We start from the raw sequence: 15,634 nt of genomic DNA on the forward strand, positions 1-15,634 counted from the left end.
ATAACTTCTGTATAGCCTAATAAAAAACTCTTCCTTTAGCAAGCAAGTATCTACCTGACTCTCTCATAAGACAGCAAGAATCAAGTCAAGAGATCCTCCGCCTTTTCTCTTCCCAGGCTTGTTATTCAGGGCATGACAATTCACGTGGCCCAACCTTGCAATGACTCACGTGATATTTACTGGACAACAATCTCACCCTCTTGGATATATATATATATATATATATAAGACATGACCCTCTCTCTTGGGCCCTGGGTATTTACTGGTTGTTGTTGTCGGCCTATTCTTATTTCAGGTGAAAAGGTTTGCTCTACATTATATCATTTCCATTCGGGACAACAAGATGGCATCCAGATCAAAGTCGTCACCAAGCCCGGCAACGGAAACGCCAGAAGCCCTGCCCTATCTGTGTCTGAAATATTGCTTGATCGTGAGATTCTTTCTAGAATGTAGAAGAGGAACATCGCCATTATCATGAAAAATGAAAAAAGAAAAGAAAAGAAAAGAAAAGGGTATTGGATGCGCTAAAGTTTAGCCTTGGCCTTCTCCTCTGACGCGCTAGCTTCTTCGTTGATTGAGACGGTGCGGCTGTCAGGGCTGTCGCCGAAGAAGATGACTTCAACCGTTACGTCGTCGCTGTAAATATATTAGGACTATTTCGTCTTGTGCGCGGGGTCGAGAAAGGTATAAGCAACTTACCGATATCTTCGAGAATAGGGACTGGGCAGAGTAAGCAGTGCACAGAGCATGTCTTTGTCCTTTCCGCCCATCGCGTTGCGAACGAGATGAGTGGCTGCGTTTTTGTCCTCCACGACGAAGCGGCTGGCGGCACCTGAGATGTCGTACTGTTGTTGACGAATGGGACGGCGCTGGCCGTCGGTGGCTGTCTCCTTAGGTGTTTCTACGGGCAAATGGCTAGTTTGGGAGCCGAAGAGGCTCCGTACCCAGCCTTTGTTACCAGTGCCGGTTCCGGCTTGTTGCTCTTCGATCCACTGGCCGACCAGACCAACCACTTCTTCGTTACTCAGCATCTCCCAGAGACCGTCGGTTGCAAGGACAACGAAGTCGCCTTGACTAGGTTCGATCTTGGTGGTTGTGATGATTGGCTCAGCGGTGACATAAGGGGGCGTCTTCAGTAAAGGATGTGGAGTCCGACCGAAGAATTGCCGCTTGATCTTTTCCTGTGTATCTTTGCTCCACTTGTAGAAGGCGTCTCCGAAGGAACGGCTAGGCTCCAGCTGGCCGAGGATTCGTCCGTTTCGTACGACGTTAGGCTCGCCTGGGTGTTCTTCGCGTAGCCGTTTGATTTCAGAGGGCGTGCCACCAGTTTGATCCTCTGAAAGCGCTGTCGCGGACCATTTCCCATTCGCAGCGCGGCGGCCCAGAACAGCTCGGGAATCGCCAGCACAAGCCACCTTCAGGTCGCTGGTTTGCGTGTCGTAGAATGCAAGTAGGGCACATGAGCCAGAGAGAGCGGGCGCGAGCAATTCGGCCGCCGCACGGCGCGAGTTGGACTTGAGTACTTTGTCGACGCTGCTATGAACAATATCGTCGTCTAAACGAACAAACCCCTGCTTAATGGCGGCATCCACCGCCGCGGATGTTGGGACTAATAGGGAGGGATCGGAGGACGCAGATTTATATGTGCTGTTTAGCTCTCGGGCGACGTATGAAATGAGAACGTTGCGCAGTTTGGCAGACGTTGTCCAGCCGCTTCAGAAAGAGATTTAGGAACAATCCAAAGTACAGTATGAGGGGTCCATAAGCTTACGAATGCCCGTCAAACACTGCCCAGAACATCCAGTCGCTGCTCGATCGCCCCTCGTTGGCTGCAACAGTGGACGAAGGTACCTCAACTATCTTTTCCGCGTGGTCGTCTTCGATCGGCGAGTTGCTGGGTACCTGAACGATATCATACCGAACAACACCTTTCCCCCGATTGACCAAGTACGATTCTTCGTTCTTTCTCAGTTTCTGTGTCGCTTGCTCAGGAGTCAACATCTCCAGGACTCGGCGATCGGAGTCGTCCGTGTATTTGTGCAGTGGCTGTTCCCCGGAGAGGGTCGCGGTATAGAACTGGTCGTTATCCACCAAGAGAGCGCGGCGCGTTGGCTCACTCGGATCTTCCACAAGTGCACTTGACGTTAATGAGCGGAACTGCGAAGGCGATGTGCCTGCCGCGGAGGGTGTCTGCTGGGAACTGTCACCCTGATAGGCGTACCAAGCTCCGGAGGCGACCACTGTCGAGATTACTGCGACGGAAAAGGTTCGTAGATGCATGGAGGACTGTAGCGAGGCGGAAAGAAAGGCAGGATGTTTGGCCGAGGTGTAAGGCCGGAGGCTATGAAAGTGGCTGCCCGTGAAAGATATAGCCGACGGTTTCCTACCAGCGACCCGCCATACTGGTGCGCGACGAGCAGTACGGAAGGCTTGAATGGCTGCACGACGCATTGAGCCAGCGAAATCTGTAGAAAATGGCCGGAAAACAGAGGCTCCTGGCGACACTGGAGCTTGGGTAAGGGATATGGGAGAGGAGGACGGAGTAGCGGACGAGACTTCCAAACCCCAAATGTTGCCCCAGGCACCAAGCTGTTCGGGTCACGTCAAGTAATGCGGCGGGAACTTGAGATAAATTACATCCCGCAGAATACCGTATCGTATTTGCGTTCTCCGCAGTCAGGCTGACTTGCTTGGCTCCCGCTGCGTCGGCATTCCCCGCAGTCACAAAATTATTGAAAGCCCATCTTGACCTCCCCTCCTCTCCCAAAGAAAACGGAGTAGAGTGATTTATATCTGTTTGGACCTACCTGAGAATCAGCCCTTCTCCCCTTCATAGTGAAATTCCTGGATGTCCTCCCGCGCGATCCGCAAGCTGCAAAAGCTGCGTGAGCAACAGTCGCAGCAAGCAGAACCGGAAGACCATGACTCAAGCGAGGACGAGCTAGCCACGAGACCGACACCACCGAAAGTAAACGCTTTTGACCTTTTAAATGCAACCAACGAGGATGACGATGATGATCAGCAGTCGGAAGGTGGCGTCGTCGAGCCGGTGGCTCACCACACACCAGAGCAGATACCCCGTCCAACCAGGATAGAATCGGGAAAGAAGAAAAAAAAGAAGGGGAAGAATAAGAAAAAGCAGAACGCCTCGAAACAGGAGCGTGTAGATGATCGGCCGGAAAATGAGGACTTGGATGAGATTGATCGAGCGTTGAAGGAGCTGGCTGTCCATTCGAATGGGGATATCGCCATCGAAAGTCAACACTACACCCTCGACGACTCATTCCCCAAAAAACCAGAAGACCTCTTATCCATCGAGCCAAAAACACTTAATGCGACGAACGAGATGCGAAAATTGTTTGGCAATGTTGTGTTGGAGAATTTTGAGACAGAATCCGGCTCGGGACGTAGGCGGGACAGGGCTCGAGAGACGGTAGACTTTGGTCGCGCTTTGACGGGGAGGTACAGTCCGGCAAGCCGGGGACAGAGTCTGGCTGGGGTTACACAACGGCGCAACATCTTGTTCCAAGGAAAAGATGAATGGCCGCGGGCACCTAGCGGAGGGCTTGGGATGGAAGTCGCAGAATCACTTCCAAACGGCACCACCGTCTATCGCGTTCTTCACAATACTGCATACAAAGATGTCCAGAGGCAGTTTGATCTCTGCGTTGAGTCGATGGATCCGCAGAGGATGATCCAGCTGCTACAGTACAATCCGTACCACATTTCAACCCTCCTTCAGGTGTCAGAAATTGCAAAGCATCAGGGTGACCATTCCGTCTCTGCGGATCTACTTGAACGAGCGCTCTTTAATTTTGGGCGCTCTGCCCATTCTTCATTCGGAAATCGTTTGAAAGAAGGTAGGGCTAGACTCGAGTTTCTCCATGCAGAAAATCGTGAGTTGTGGCTTGTCGGCTGGCGATATATCGCGAACCTAGGAATGAAAGGAACCTGGAGGACTGGGTACGAATGGGCTAAATTTTTACTGAGTCTTGACCCCAAAGATCCTTACTGCATGAGACTTATGATCGACAATCTAGCGCTGCGTGGCAGAGAGTGGTCACACTTCATCGAGCTGTGTACGCAAACCAGGTTGAGTGAGGAGTGGAAATACCTCCCAAACATTCAATGCTCCCTAGGGCTGGCGTATCTGCGACTTAACAAACCCAGGGAGTGTCGAGAGCAGATGCGCATTGCAATGGCTCGCTATCCGTGGATATTCTGCGCAATAGCCCAAGAGCTCGATATTCAGCCCATTCCGAAACGAATCTGGGGCAAGCTTCCCCCAACTGAGGGTCATGAGCTCTTCACAGAGCTCTACGTTGCGCGGACCAAAGATCTTTGGAATACTCCAGAGGTGGTGTCCCTCGTTATGGAGGTAGCGGACACGCTACCGGAGGGTGATGAGCCTATAGAGCCGCCAGAGATTTCTCTTGATATTGCGCGCCATGTGGTGTTATCGGATATCCCTCGTGTTACGACACACCTGCCCACACGTTTCGTCTCGGGACGAATCTCCGCGTCTGACCCTCTTCCGCCATACGACTCGGAAGCGTTCCAGCAACAGACCGACCTAACCCCATCCTATCTGCGACAAGCCCCGGAGGCTGGGCGGCCCCAGTGGCTTCGTAATCTCTTAGCTCAACTCAATAATGGTGCCCTTCACTTCCCCCGGTTTCAGGTTGGAGGCGGAGAGGAGGCTGGGGACGATGCCTCGTCAGAAGGAGGACGAGAAGGAGACCATGTATTGCCGCCCTCAGGTCCCGAGGAGCAAGTAGTGCTTGAACATTGGCTTCTCGGAGATGGGTTGCATAGCCTTGAGGTATTTATTCGCCAGTACGGCGTCGATCGGGGGAACTGGGATCTTGAAGTCGATTACTCCCCGCTCCATGAGTACGCTGATGCGTTGAATGCGATTGAGCCAAGCTCAGCCCGACAAAGCTTATTGGATGGTGCGATTCGAGATGCCCTGGGCCCTATGGCTGCAGACCTTCTACGAGAAGAGCTGCAATTTCTGCAGGCGGATGATGATGGATTATGATACCCTTCCGAGCTGTTGTGAGCTGTTGCAGCCGCATGCTGGGAATCTCTGCAGGCCGGCCCGGAGGCGCCGCAACGCAAATGCTGATTGGCCCTTTACGCCCCTCCATTGTGATCGTCCAACGGCCGCTGCATACAACGTCATTCTCGTGTCTCTCGAATGACAGAAAAATCTGTATTTCTAGCTTTCCTGTGAAAATCTGCGGTAGGGCCGACAAAATGGATAGACCCTCGTAGTCATCGCCAGGAATCCGGCTTAGTCAAAGAGGTCGCGGTGGATCCACCCCGCAATCCGCTGTTAGAGAAGCTTCAACGACGAGGAAATCTCTGCTTTGCGCCCAGTGCCTTTCTCCCGCTCCAACCACTCCACACATAAGCAATCTCTCACTCTCTTGATATAATCTGGGCGCTTGCCGATTTCACCGCCAGGACCTCGCACCATGACGGGGGAATCCATTCCAGTAACCCCAGGGGAAGCCGCATCAGGAATCCTCGGCTCAATATCTCTAACCTGCTGGATTTTCCTGCTGGTATGCCACACCCACTTCTCGATTCCGAACTGAATCTGACCGTATATAATTAGGTCCCCCAACTTATCGAAAACTACCGCAACGGCAATGCGGAAGCTATCTCCCTCCTCTTCCTCTTCGTCTGGTTCCTTGGTGACATCACAAACCTCGCCGGTAGCGCCTGGGCTGGACTCGTCCCCGTAATCGTCGCCATCGCCGTCTACTTCTGTCTTGCGGACGGCGTCCTAATCACGCAATGCCTATACTACCGGGCGAGGAATTCTCGACGCAGCGCCGCGCTCGCCGCGCATCCTCCGACTACGACCGCAGAACCCACGACGCCACTTTTGGGTCGGAGAACAAGTGATGTGCTTGTGGAGGGGGGAGCAGATAGCCGAAGACGTAGGGGCTCTCGGACATCATATCGTGCTATCCCCGAGACCGGAGCAAACGGCCCGTCCCAAGACCCAGATTATACGCTTGCGAAGCTCGTTGAGGAGAACAGGGTGGGCAGGGGAGCCTGGTTTAAGAATCTAAGCAGCGTGTTGGCGATTTGTGTGATTGGGATGGCCGGATGGACGGTCGCGTGGCAGACTGGGGCGTGGAAGCCAGCCCCGCCGGAGGGGGGGAATGGAGGAGTAGATATGGCGCCGGGGGCGCAGGTTTTGGGGTATATATCTGCGGCTTGCTATTTAGGGTAGGTTTGCTTTTCTTTTTGTTTCTCTCCTCAGGGAAGCTTCGCTTTGGTTGGTTCGGCTGACTGATTGGATTGGTGGATTCCAGGGCTCGACTGCCGCAGATCTATAAGAACTATTGTGACAAGTCCTGCGAAGGTGAGATTGTGCATCTGCATTTGTATTCCATTTGTGTGAGCTGACGCTTCGTCTTCAAGGGTTGTCCCTTCTATTCTTCATTCTCTCTCTTCTGGGCAACTTGACCTATGGTGCTGGGGTGATTCATCTTCCTTTCTTGCATGGCATACAACACCACTAACTCGTGTAGATTTTATTCCACTCCACGGAGAAGAACTATATAATAACAAATGTGCCATGGCTGATTGGCTCGTTGGGTACAATGGTGGAGGATATCACGATCTTCGTGCAGTTCCGTCTGTACGCAATTACTGACCCTGACACGGCCGTGGCTTGATTCTGAGCTCGAGCTGCTGTTTGGACTGGGTGCTGGATGTATTATTGTGTTTGGCTCTAAAAGTTTGCGCTTTGAATTGGTTTAGCGTTAGCGGATACAGGTTATGTACGACTACTGTTATCTTATGTATTACCAGCGAATGGAGGTTACTCGTTTTCTGCAAGGACAGTCCCCATAATTGGGTCTACAGCGATCCATTGCGGACGGAAACCTTTTGTTCATGGTCGCATGATAAACATCGCATAAGGGCTGGGCACCTAACGTCCAAAAATAATCAAAGCAGCTGGTCAACATATATCAGATAGAAAACCGAAGACGGCTGATCGGAGCTCGACTCTGGACTATCGTACATGCTGTCCCGTCACTATGCTCCCATCATCTGAAATCCTAACGTCATCCGGCCCAGTATCCATGCCACTACAGGGTTCATCATGCAAGCATAGCGCCCAGTCCCAAAGGATGTCCTTGTCCGTAGACTTTTCGTTTTTGCTTTTTCCCTTTTTTGATCTTCGTGCGGTTGCGTAGTATCGGGTACAAGAGGTATGAGAGGGTGCGATAGGAAGCGAGGTGAGGATGAAAACAAAAAGAAAAATTAACGGGAAGCTGAACGTTGGTTGCGAGACGCTTAGTCGAAGAGACCGAAACCCATATCCTCGTCGGATTCCTCCTTCTCTGTGAAAATTACATTAGTTTCCGAGACAAAATGAAGGTCCGTTTATCGGATCGCTGTTTACCTTCTTCCTTCTCCTCAGCAGCTGGAGCAGCCTCACCACTAGTAGCGGCGGCAGCACCACCAGCGGCAGCGGGAGCGGCGGGACCAGCAGATCCGACGTTGGTCAGCAGGTCCTTGATGTCCTTGCCCTCAAGAGCCTTGGCGAAGATAGAAGTCCAGATGGGCTCAACTTCCTGAATCTTAGCAGCAGAGAGGAGAGTCTGGATCTTGTCGGCCTATAATATCCCGGAACAATCAGCCCTTCATATTCAACTTTGTCGGCGCGCTCCAAGTATCCCATTCGTCATTCAATTCTTCATATTCACCCCTATCGCCATCTTCCATGCTTTCTAATTCTTCCCAACACTGCCACCGCGGTCTCCCTGCAAGGTGTAACGAGGTCATACGTACGGTGATCTCAATGCCCTCATCGGCAAGGATGAGGGAGGCATAGGAGCAGGCGAGCTCGGCGGTAGACATGGTGGTCGAGGGTTGTCGTTGGACTGGACTGGAGTCTCGAAAGGGATGAGGGGAGGAGAAAGAAAAGGGCGGGAGGACCTTTTTTGAATCAATGACTGGCTGTGAAGAAGTCGGACGGAGAGCAACGAACTGCCAGACCCAACGCGGAAATTGTGTGTTTGGCGGCCGAACGGAAGCCCTCGCTTAGGGCTGTCCGTTTGGGGTTTAGCACCACGTATTATTCACGTGACACTACAGCTCCCGTGACATGGCCGCTACTCCGGATTAGGAAAGGACGACATCATCCCGAGGTCGGTCGTGCTGCGATCGATCAATGGGCTGTTGTATAGAGGGAAATCCTCCGTACCTTTGCGCCCCTATTTTTGGAGCTTTTCGTTTTCCTCTGGATTTCCAGTATCACCGTATCTAGTTGTTAAACGCTTTCCCCAAGGACTTGCCTCCGATTCGCTCTCGATTGATTCCGACTTTTCAAGCGTGATGGATTCCCCCGCCATCGTCACCCCGCTTGATCCGAAAGAGCAGCCGATCCTCGAATCCGTACTTCGCATTCGGGATGCGCTTCTGTTGCTGAAACAGGACAAGTCTTCTTATATAAGATCCCGCGATGTCCTTCCGCTTTACGAAGAAGTCATCGGAGAGGTGGAAAAACTCATTACTTTTCGGAAAGAACAAGACCGTCGCCTCGCACATAACCGATGTCAGTACAAGAAACGAAATTAGGTTTCACAACGGGCCTGACTGATCAATGCAATTTTTGGAGATATATAGTGGATTACGTTTTAGATGACTGTTTCCAACTCATCTCGCTACTATTTCTGACTGTTGGGAGGAACAATGAAGCTCCCGCGGTGTGAGTCCCTCGAGTGTCTTTGAGGGAAAGCTGAAGCTAACATCACGTCAATCACTTCTCAGATACTCGCTCGCGGCAACTGTACAAGTATGTCCCGCAATATCCTCCTTTTCCCAGCCACTTCTGCGGTGCTGACTGAGCTTGCAGCGACTCCTCGATCATCTAGAAGAAGCTGGGTTCTATAGTGCTAAAGACCTCAGTTCGATTACAAAGACACTTACAGAGATGCGTGAGACATTAGACCGTGGCCGCGATACCTACTCGCCAGCCCTGTTGACTTTGTTGGAGAGCCGTCTAGATAAGTGCCAAATCAAGTTAGAGAAGCTGCAGAGTGGGCTTGCCAAATTAAGTCCCGAGCTTGCATCAACGCATGAGACACTGGTATCGATTCTCCGGTCAACCGCTGCTGTTAATACTCGCTCAAAGGTCCGTTGCACCACCCCCTGTTGGAAGAACCTTAATTGTATACTGACTGAAACGCCGTTCAAAGTTCTCCGCCTCGGAAGTAAACGGGCTTCGAGATCAGTTGAAAAAGATAGAAGATACAACGAAGGATGGTTTTTTTGTTGACGCAGAAGGCAGCAAATATCCTAATCAGGAAGATGTAAAATCGTTATTGCATCGCTGCTGGCGCTGGACTGAGATAGTTCTAGATCGGTCTGTCGCCCGCACCCTGAAATCGGAAGAGCCTGGCTGACATATTCATAGCGAGGGCAAAATCGATGAGCGATTTCGAGAGCAGTATGAGCGATTACTTGATATCCGCAATCAACTAGATCGGCTCTCCGTGACACAAGCCTGGTCTCTCCGCGAGACAGACTTGTTTGTATACCAGCGCAAGCTTGATAGAATTGATGAATCCAGGGTCAATGGTAACTTTGTTGATGTGGAGGGCAAACCGGCAGACCTTCACGCACAACGGGTGAGACTCTTGAAGGTGCAGATACCCTGATGCTGAAGGCTAACCATCAAACTATATGTAGACACTCCTTTATCTAATAAGGAGAAGCTATGCCTACATCTATGCCCTTCTCATATCATCAGAACCCGTCTCGGAGGCACTTCTGCCAGTGTACAACCAGCTTCAAACGCTACGTCGCTGTCTACTGGAGGTCAAGGAGTCTGGCGGTGTCTCCAACTCGCGGGAGCTTTACCCTTATAGTATGAAGGTAAGTTGTGCTCCGAGTTGTCAGTTGGTCTCTGCATTGTCTAACGCAAATCCAGCTCAACTCAATCGACAACATGCGCGTTGACGGTAAATTTTACGTCGGCAATGATATCCCCGAGGGACAAGGCGGAGTGAACGCGTTGCTAGCGGAATGCTACGATCTGGTCTGGGAGCTGCGGGCGGCGGTAGCAGAGGACAAAGAGTAGCTAAAGCATCTTTGCTTATCGTTTCTGTGTTCTTGTTCTTCCTCTGTTCTTCTTAATGTATGAATGACTTGGGATTGGGAGGCTCGCAGTGATCTAATCTCTCTCACGGCGTTATGCTGGGCGCCATAATAATCTGAGTCTTTTCGATTTGCTATTTAATTTGTGCCAACGACATCTTGCCTGGGAGGAGACCAGAAGGTCGAGCGTTGTAGACCGTCCTCATCAGGACTTGCATCCGGAATCCTCCTTGTGAGGATACAAGTTCAGTTCGAACAAGTGCCATTCTCGCAACGCAGTCTCCACAGATGTCCAAGACATGAGTCTCGGTGCGGAATTGACCCTGATACAGCGACTGACACCAACCTGACCGCGTAAATGCTTGCTGCGGCATGGAACCGAGAGGGTGGCCGGACATTCGCAGAATTGGACTTGCAAAACCCTTTATCAATCCTCTTTTCTAGAGGTCTAGTACATACGACCACAGGGTGTGGAAAATAGGGCTTCCCGTCCGCTCAGCCGTACTCAAGCCACACGCCGGCTGGTTAGTAGTATGGTAGGTGACTACATGCGAATCCCAGCTGTTGTATGTTTTTTTTTTTTTTTTTTTTTTTTTTTTTTTTGCCTTCTTTTTACCTTTTCGGTTTCGAATCCGGCGTTTTGTGGGGATCAAAATCCACACTGTTACTGTCGGGTAGTTAGTTCCCGATCGACAAGTCGGTCGTGGGGGTAGGACTTATGAAGGCCGCGTCTATGGTGATGTAGCTGGAAAGGAGAACTCGAGATGCGGTCATTTTTGTCCACGTACTACGAAACACTGACGAAAGAGGGGAAACAATTTCGAAGCCCGAAAGACGCCATTCTTTGTATGGAGAAAGGTACTAATGTCTGTTCGCAGGTCAGGTAAAATACGTGAGACTATCGGAGCAGCAAAATATTGGGCAAGTGTGGCCGGCCGGTTCCAAGGTCGCTGAGAATGTCCATATCGGTACTGGAGTCAAGGTTTCAATTAATCCTTTCAATACATGGAAATCATAAAGTCATAGGCAGACTGGTGCTCGTGGCCTGTTACTTTGAAATGTCATGACTACTTAGCACACACCCGCTTTTCATTTCTCGGAGAATAAGTATCCGCACTTGAGAATCGTTGGCTTCCAGAGAATGCGCACAGTTTCAAGGGAGAAGAGATTAACTTCTAGAGGAATTGAATGCAGATATCTAGCCTGTTATACCCCAGTATCTAGTACATATGGTTGCTCTAATCCTAGAATAGCAAGATTAACTAAGAGCTGTGAAGAGGAGCGTTTTTAGGCGAGAGCCTGGAATCTATAATAGCTTTATTAATTAAGTAACTCTCAAGTCCCAAAAGTAGATCCTACTCAGGTATAAGACGGAGTGAGCATTCAACACACTGTTCATTGTCTAGGTAGGGAATAGAAATGTTCAAAAGAGAAGAATCTCATATCGTAAACCATCACATCAATCAATCGATAATAATTACTGGAAGTAGCTGCGGACCGCCGCCTGGTTGTCCGGGTTGACGCCTGCAAGAATTTGGTCCGCATTCAGCCCGGTGGCTTGCACCAATTTCTTCGCGGAATTGGCCACGCGCCCAGCGGTTTGGCCTTGAAGAGTCTCAGCCTCTAAAGCCTGCACAATGTACCCAAAGACCTTGTCCGCGTTGGACATCACAGCGGGATTTTGCCTGCCCACGTTAGTGACACAACCATTAAAGACTCAGGCGGAGCGGGAGAACTTACTGGTCAATCAACTGTGCTAGGAAAGAGTATGCGTATGGCGCAGCTTCCTCATCGTACGTGATGGGCAGTGTTGAGATCCAGTTGCCCGCCATCTCTGCCGCATTGGGCACCTTACTGGAGTTGTAGTGTAGGATCTTGGCAATGCTTGCCGAAGCGTTCTCCGTAGCAAACACATGCTCCTCCGTCCGCGACTGACTGAACTGTGTCACCTGGAAAAGACCCGGCAGGCAGGCGGCAACGAAATCGCTCCAGGGCTCCCCACCCTTTGAGGCAGCCACACCCACACCGTAAGCCGCAGCCTGACGGTTAGCCGCATTGGTGTCCTGTAGCCCGGCAATCAATGGTTGGATGATATGGTCCTTATATCGCCACGAGGCTGGTCCGCAGAACTCAAGCACATCATCCATGATACATAGTGCCCATTGCCGCTGAGTCGGATCCTGACTTGTAATGAATGCGTCATAAAAAGGCATCAGCTGCTCCCATGTAGAGAGGAATGATGTGCCTTGGTTCTTGAAGATCGTGTGGAATGCCTTGTTCATATCACTGAGAAGGTTCTGGTCATCCTCTATAGCGTATTCGTAATCTGGGTTCTCTTCTTCGTCATCATCTGCTTCGGCTTTCTCCTTTGCCCGCGCCTTGACTCTTAGTTGGTAGTCCTCCAAGGTAGACTTCGCGGAGTTGATGAACGCTTGCAGGTGTTGTCCTGAAAGAGAATTCCTCCCAACAACCTCAATAGATTCGTAGAAGCACTGATACATTTCGGCAAGGGTGTCCACTGTCGGTTCCGCGCTAAGCACCTCGATGATTTTCTCCGCGACCTTCACCCACATTCCTGCGAATCCAGCTGACTGAACCCCATGCGCCTTTTTGTATGAATTGAGGAGCTGCGGAATCAACTTCGCCGATGATACCCGCACCGGATCGTGGAAGAAGAATGCTAGCCCAGGAACTGCAATCTTCTCCATCGTCTCCGGCACATATGGTTCAAAAGCAGCCTCCAGAATTTGGGCGTAGATTGTGATGAGCTCGATGGCGGTGTTTTTGTCTTCCAAGGCACTGGTCTTAATCCCAATAATCTTACCCTTAAGTGGCACGAGCTCCCAGCCCTCATCCTGCTCGACCTGGTCAATCTGGTCCTCATCATCGAGCAGTTGGATATCAGCCTTTGCAGCAGCGACTGCTAAAAGCGGTGGCATAACTCCGGGAAGGTAAGGAACGAAATCCTGTCCCAGAACGCGACACATTCGACCCCAGCAGTGAAGTAGATATTGCGACTGCGGGTCATCTGCATCAACTATGTTCTGCTGAATGTTACCTAGAAGCTGAACCAGATTCAGGGCGTCCTGACCCATCTTGTCTTTCCCAACGGCAAGGGCAATCAGTGTAGCGCATTCCATGGCCTTCGCCCGTAGCAGACGGTATTCCTTGGACTGCTCCTCCTTCAATACATTGAAAAGTAAAGGCATCAAGGTTGCATAGTATTGCTCGAAGGCGGTTTCGGCAGAGTCGGCGATGGTGGCAATCGTGGAGAGAGCTTGTTCTTGCACGTAGCGTTTGGGGCTACGAAGGAGCTGCAGCAAGTGCTGCAGGAGATCCGCAAGGTAGGGTTCAATGATCTTCCGCTCCGCCTCCTCACAGAAGTTGACTAGTGCAGCAGCAGCATGTGCCTGGACACGGGGTTCGGCACTATTGAGAACTGGAATTATGTTGCTCAGCACAATGGAGTGATACTTCTCCTGCATTGTGCCCGCAAAATCTGTGCTCATCTGACCCAAAGCGTTACAACCAGCATAGCGGACACGCGGGTGTGGATCCCGCAGAGCTGGAACAACAAGTTGCAAGACTTGATCCAGCTCACCGACCATCAAGTCGCGGCAACCTTCCGAAATAGCGGAAATGGCCATAAGCGCAGCGTGGCGGTCGCGCCAGGCGGACGAAGACATCATTTGAGGAATCCAGGCAAAAGTAGCCGGCAGCACAACTTGACCCCCGAGCTTGTTGGCAAGGCGATCCATGCATTGCTCACCCGCAACATGGTTGAGATCACTTTCTTCAAGATCCAGCTGGAAGAAAATCAACTCCTGGAAAAAAAAATAGAGGGGATGGTCACAACATACGTCTTCAGATGCATTCCATTCGGACGCATCGTCATCGTCCACACCAATGTCGGTCATCAAACTCAAACATTGAGTCACCATTTCCTGTGTGAAGTCTGGGTCCTTCTTGCACGTGGCGGGGGCGTAGTCCGCGAATGTTGCCATCAACTCCAACGCATTTTGTCTGACTTGATCACTAAGTTCCTTATCAGCGACAACACTAACACTGAACTTGACCAAGTTGTTGAACAAGCCCTTGAACATCTTCGGGGAAATTTCCGCCAGTTCAATCAAGGCCAGGAATGCTGATGAAAGCTCGTCACTCTCGGAAGACTCCTTCAGAGGAGGCAAAACGTTGAGCAGGTCAGGCATAAGCGAGAAAAACTTAGGTTGAGATCCCTTAGGGAGAGAGCGGAAGAAGGAAGCGAACGCCTCCATAGTTGCAATGCGCACCTAGATATATGGCATCAAAACAGCTGTTCTAATTTTGCGAACAAGATGGAATTTGACAGTACGTACCGTTATCACTTCGTCCTTAAATCCCTTACCAAAAACGCCCAATACTGCATCCTCATGGGGCTTCTCGATGATACTAGGAGTCGTGGAGAAAATGCGAAACGAGGCCTCACGCAAACCTGCATTGGGAGATTGGCTAGCCTGGAAGAGGATGCCCAGCAGTTCCGGCCATTGATCGCCTAGGAAGAGAGAAAAAGATGTCAGATCCCATATCAAGGATTACCAATTGCAAACCAGTCTTGTGCATACCATTATCGGTGTATTGTCTCGCGACCTCGGCCACTGCGTCTCCAATTTTTCTCCGGACATCATTGACAGACTCATTAGTGAGGCAAGTGACAAGTTTTTGCCGAATAATCAGCCGCTGCTCACGGTTGAGAGTTGAGAAAAGCTCTTTGGCAGAGTTTGTGATGGGGTCTTTCCGCGTTTTGGTCGCGATTCTTCGGAATAGAACGGCTGCAAACGAACGCGTCTGTCGTTGATTCGGTTACTTAAAATACAGACACAGGAGTTTGCTTCAAGAAAGGCATTATTGGAAGACGCAGCGAAAGTTGTGGTTGCCAAAACCCCGCTCCGTCTCGGAATCTCCTTCACGCAAACGAAGCACTTACAATGGAATCTTCTGCTCCCTCAATTTGCTCCGCGAGGCCCATCAACAGGACGTCCGGCCGATTTTGGATCCAGTCATTATTCAGCTGCTCTTCCGCCTGGGAACGAACTGTGTTGTCTGCGGTGCTAAGTCCGCGTAGCAACTGAGAGAGGGTGGAGTGGACTTCGGGGGGCAGGAGCGACATCTCGCCTGCTCTGCTCAACCTCAACAGCCAAACCAAGACAAAGAAAGATACTAAGATCGCGTTCTCAAAGGAGAATCAGAACGCGGGCCTTCGAGCGAGGACCCAAGTGGTCAGCAGTAGTTATGGCTGTACAGTCGAGGAGGATATTTTTTCTCCAGAAAGGAAATTGTTTTGGTGGGGGAGGCGGTGGAGGTGGATGTACTACCAGGTCAAGAAGGAGGGGGCGCCAGAGTGAACTGCGTCGACCCCAAACGACACAATGCAAAGGAAAAAGTTGAGGTTAACACTTCAGTGACACAAGAGACAGTGGGGGCAAAGAAAGAAGTAAATGATTATGGAAGACGAGGACCTGGG

General features: G+C 50.9%; 6 protein-coding genes across 6 annotated transcripts; 3 read left to right on the forward strand and 3 right to left on the reverse strand.

Annotated features, from left to right (window-relative positions):
* Window positions 1-278: 278 nt before the first annotated feature.
* ptcF (type 2C protein phosphatase ptcF) lies at window positions 279-2,527 on the reverse strand. Its single transcript, XM_071029829.1, has 3 exons — window positions 1,772-2,527; window positions 700-1,713; window positions 279-636 (listed from the first exon to the last, which is right to left on the reverse strand). The coding sequence occupies exons 1-3, from the start codon at window positions 2,449-2,451 to the stop codon at window positions 525-527; spliced, it is 1,806 nt and encodes a 601-aa protein (XP_070883609.1). The 5' UTR covers window positions 2,452-2,527; the 3' UTR covers window positions 279-524.
* A 200-nt stretch (window positions 2,528-2,727) lies between these two features.
* Window positions 2,728-5,192, forward strand: BJX67DRAFT_361055 (transcriptional repressor TCF25 family protein). Its single transcript, XM_071029830.1, has one exon. The coding sequence runs from the start codon at window positions 2,849-2,851 to the stop codon at window positions 5,039-5,041; it is 2,193 nt and encodes a 730-aa protein (XP_070883610.1). The 5' UTR covers window positions 2,728-2,848; the 3' UTR covers window positions 5,042-5,192.
* Window positions 5,193-6,573, forward strand: BJX67DRAFT_361057 (PQ-loop repeat-containing protein). The gene is made up of 3 exons (XM_071029831.1): window positions 5,193-5,570; window positions 5,624-6,246; window positions 6,333-6,573. The coding sequence occupies exons 1-3, from the start codon at window positions 5,481-5,483 to the stop codon at window positions 6,424-6,426; spliced, it is 807 nt and encodes a 268-aa protein (XP_070883611.1). The 5' UTR covers window positions 5,193-5,480; the 3' UTR covers window positions 6,427-6,573.
* Window positions 6,574-7,323: 750 nt separating this feature from the next.
* rpp1 (ribosomal protein P1) lies at window positions 7,324-7,890 on the reverse strand (the record flags this gene model as incomplete). The annotated part of the gene is made up of 3 exons (XM_071033500.1): window positions 7,324-7,370; window positions 7,433-7,646; window positions 7,822-7,890. 3 exons carry the CDS (start codon window positions 7,888-7,890, stop codon window positions 7,324-7,326), a joined length of 330 nt encoding a protein of 109 aa, XP_070883612.1.
* Window positions 7,891-8,174: 284 nt separating this feature from the next.
* On the forward strand, window positions 8,175-10,428 carry BJX67DRAFT_361062 (uncharacterized protein). The gene is made up of 8 exons (XM_071029832.1): window positions 8,175-8,587; window positions 8,659-8,740; window positions 8,803-8,827; window positions 8,888-9,166; window positions 9,231-9,397; window positions 9,449-9,662; window positions 9,724-9,909; window positions 9,965-10,428. Exons 1-8 carry the CDS (start codon window positions 8,368-8,370, stop codon window positions 10,112-10,114), a joined length of 1,323 nt encoding a protein of 440 aa, XP_070883613.1. The 5' UTR covers window positions 8,175-8,367; the 3' UTR covers window positions 10,115-10,428.
* A 1,180-nt stretch (window positions 10,429-11,608) lies between these two features.
* BJX67DRAFT_383679 (nuclear import receptor PSE1) lies at window positions 11,609-15,280 on the reverse strand (the record flags this gene model as incomplete). The annotated part of the gene is made up of 6 exons (XM_071033501.1): window positions 11,609-11,816; window positions 11,872-13,937; window positions 13,992-14,423; window positions 14,490-14,665; window positions 14,736-14,958; window positions 15,098-15,280. The coding sequence occupies 6 exons, from the start codon at window positions 15,278-15,280 to the stop codon at window positions 11,609-11,611; spliced, it is 3,288 nt and encodes a 1,095-aa protein (XP_070883614.1).
* Window positions 15,281-15,634: the final 354 nt, after the last annotated feature.

This window comes from Aspergillus lucknowensis (genome assembly GCF_044049455.1).
Source record: "Aspergillus lucknowensis strain CBS 449.75 chromosome Unknown BJX67scaffold_39, whole genome shotgun sequence".
Lineage (NCBI taxonomy): Eukaryota > Fungi > Ascomycota > Eurotiomycetes > Eurotiales > Aspergillaceae > Aspergillus > Aspergillus lucknowensis.

Excerpts from the sequence above, each read along its gene's own strand:
- BJX67DRAFT_361057 (XM_071029831.1), top strand. The coding sequence starts at position 5,481 with ATGACGGGGGAATCCATTCCAGTAACCCCAGGGGAAGCCGCATCAGGA. Across the intron at positions 5,571-5,623 it reads CCTGCTGGATTTTCCTGCTG|GTCCCCCAACTTATCGAAAA; the intron begins GTATGCCACACC and ends GTATATAATTAG. Across the intron at positions 6,247-6,332 it reads TCTGCGGCTTGCTATTTAGG|GGCTCGACTGCCGCAGATCT; the intron begins GTAGGTTTGCTT and ends GGTGGATTCCAG.
- BJX67DRAFT_361062 (XM_071029832.1), top strand. The coding sequence starts at position 8,368 with ATGGATTCCCCCGCCATCGTCACCCCGCTTGATCCGAAAGAGCAGCCG. Across the intron at positions 8,588-8,658 it reads TCGCCTCGCACATAACCGAT|TGGATTACGTTTTAGATGAC; the intron begins GTCAGTACAAGA and ends GGAGATATATAG. Across the intron at positions 9,167-9,230 it reads CTGTTAATACTCGCTCAAAG|TTCTCCGCCTCGGAAGTAAA; the intron begins GTCCGTTGCACC and ends CGCCGTTCAAAG.
- BJX67DRAFT_361055 (XM_071029830.1), top strand. The coding sequence starts at position 2,849 with ATGTCCTCCCGCGCGATCCGCAAGCTGCAAAAGCTGCGTGAGCAACAG.
- ptcF (XM_071029829.1), bottom strand. The coding sequence starts at position 2,451 with ATGCGTCGTGCAGCCATTCAAGCCTTCCGTACTGCTCGTCGCGCACCA. Across the intron at positions 1,714-1,771 it reads GCAGTGTTTGACGGGCATTC|CGGCTGGACAACGTCTGCCA; the intron begins GTAAGCTTATGG and ends CTCTTTCTGAAG. Across the intron at positions 637-699 it reads CCCTATTCTCGAAGATATCG|CGACGACGTAACGGTTGAAG; the intron begins GTAAGTTGCTTA and ends ATATATTTACAG.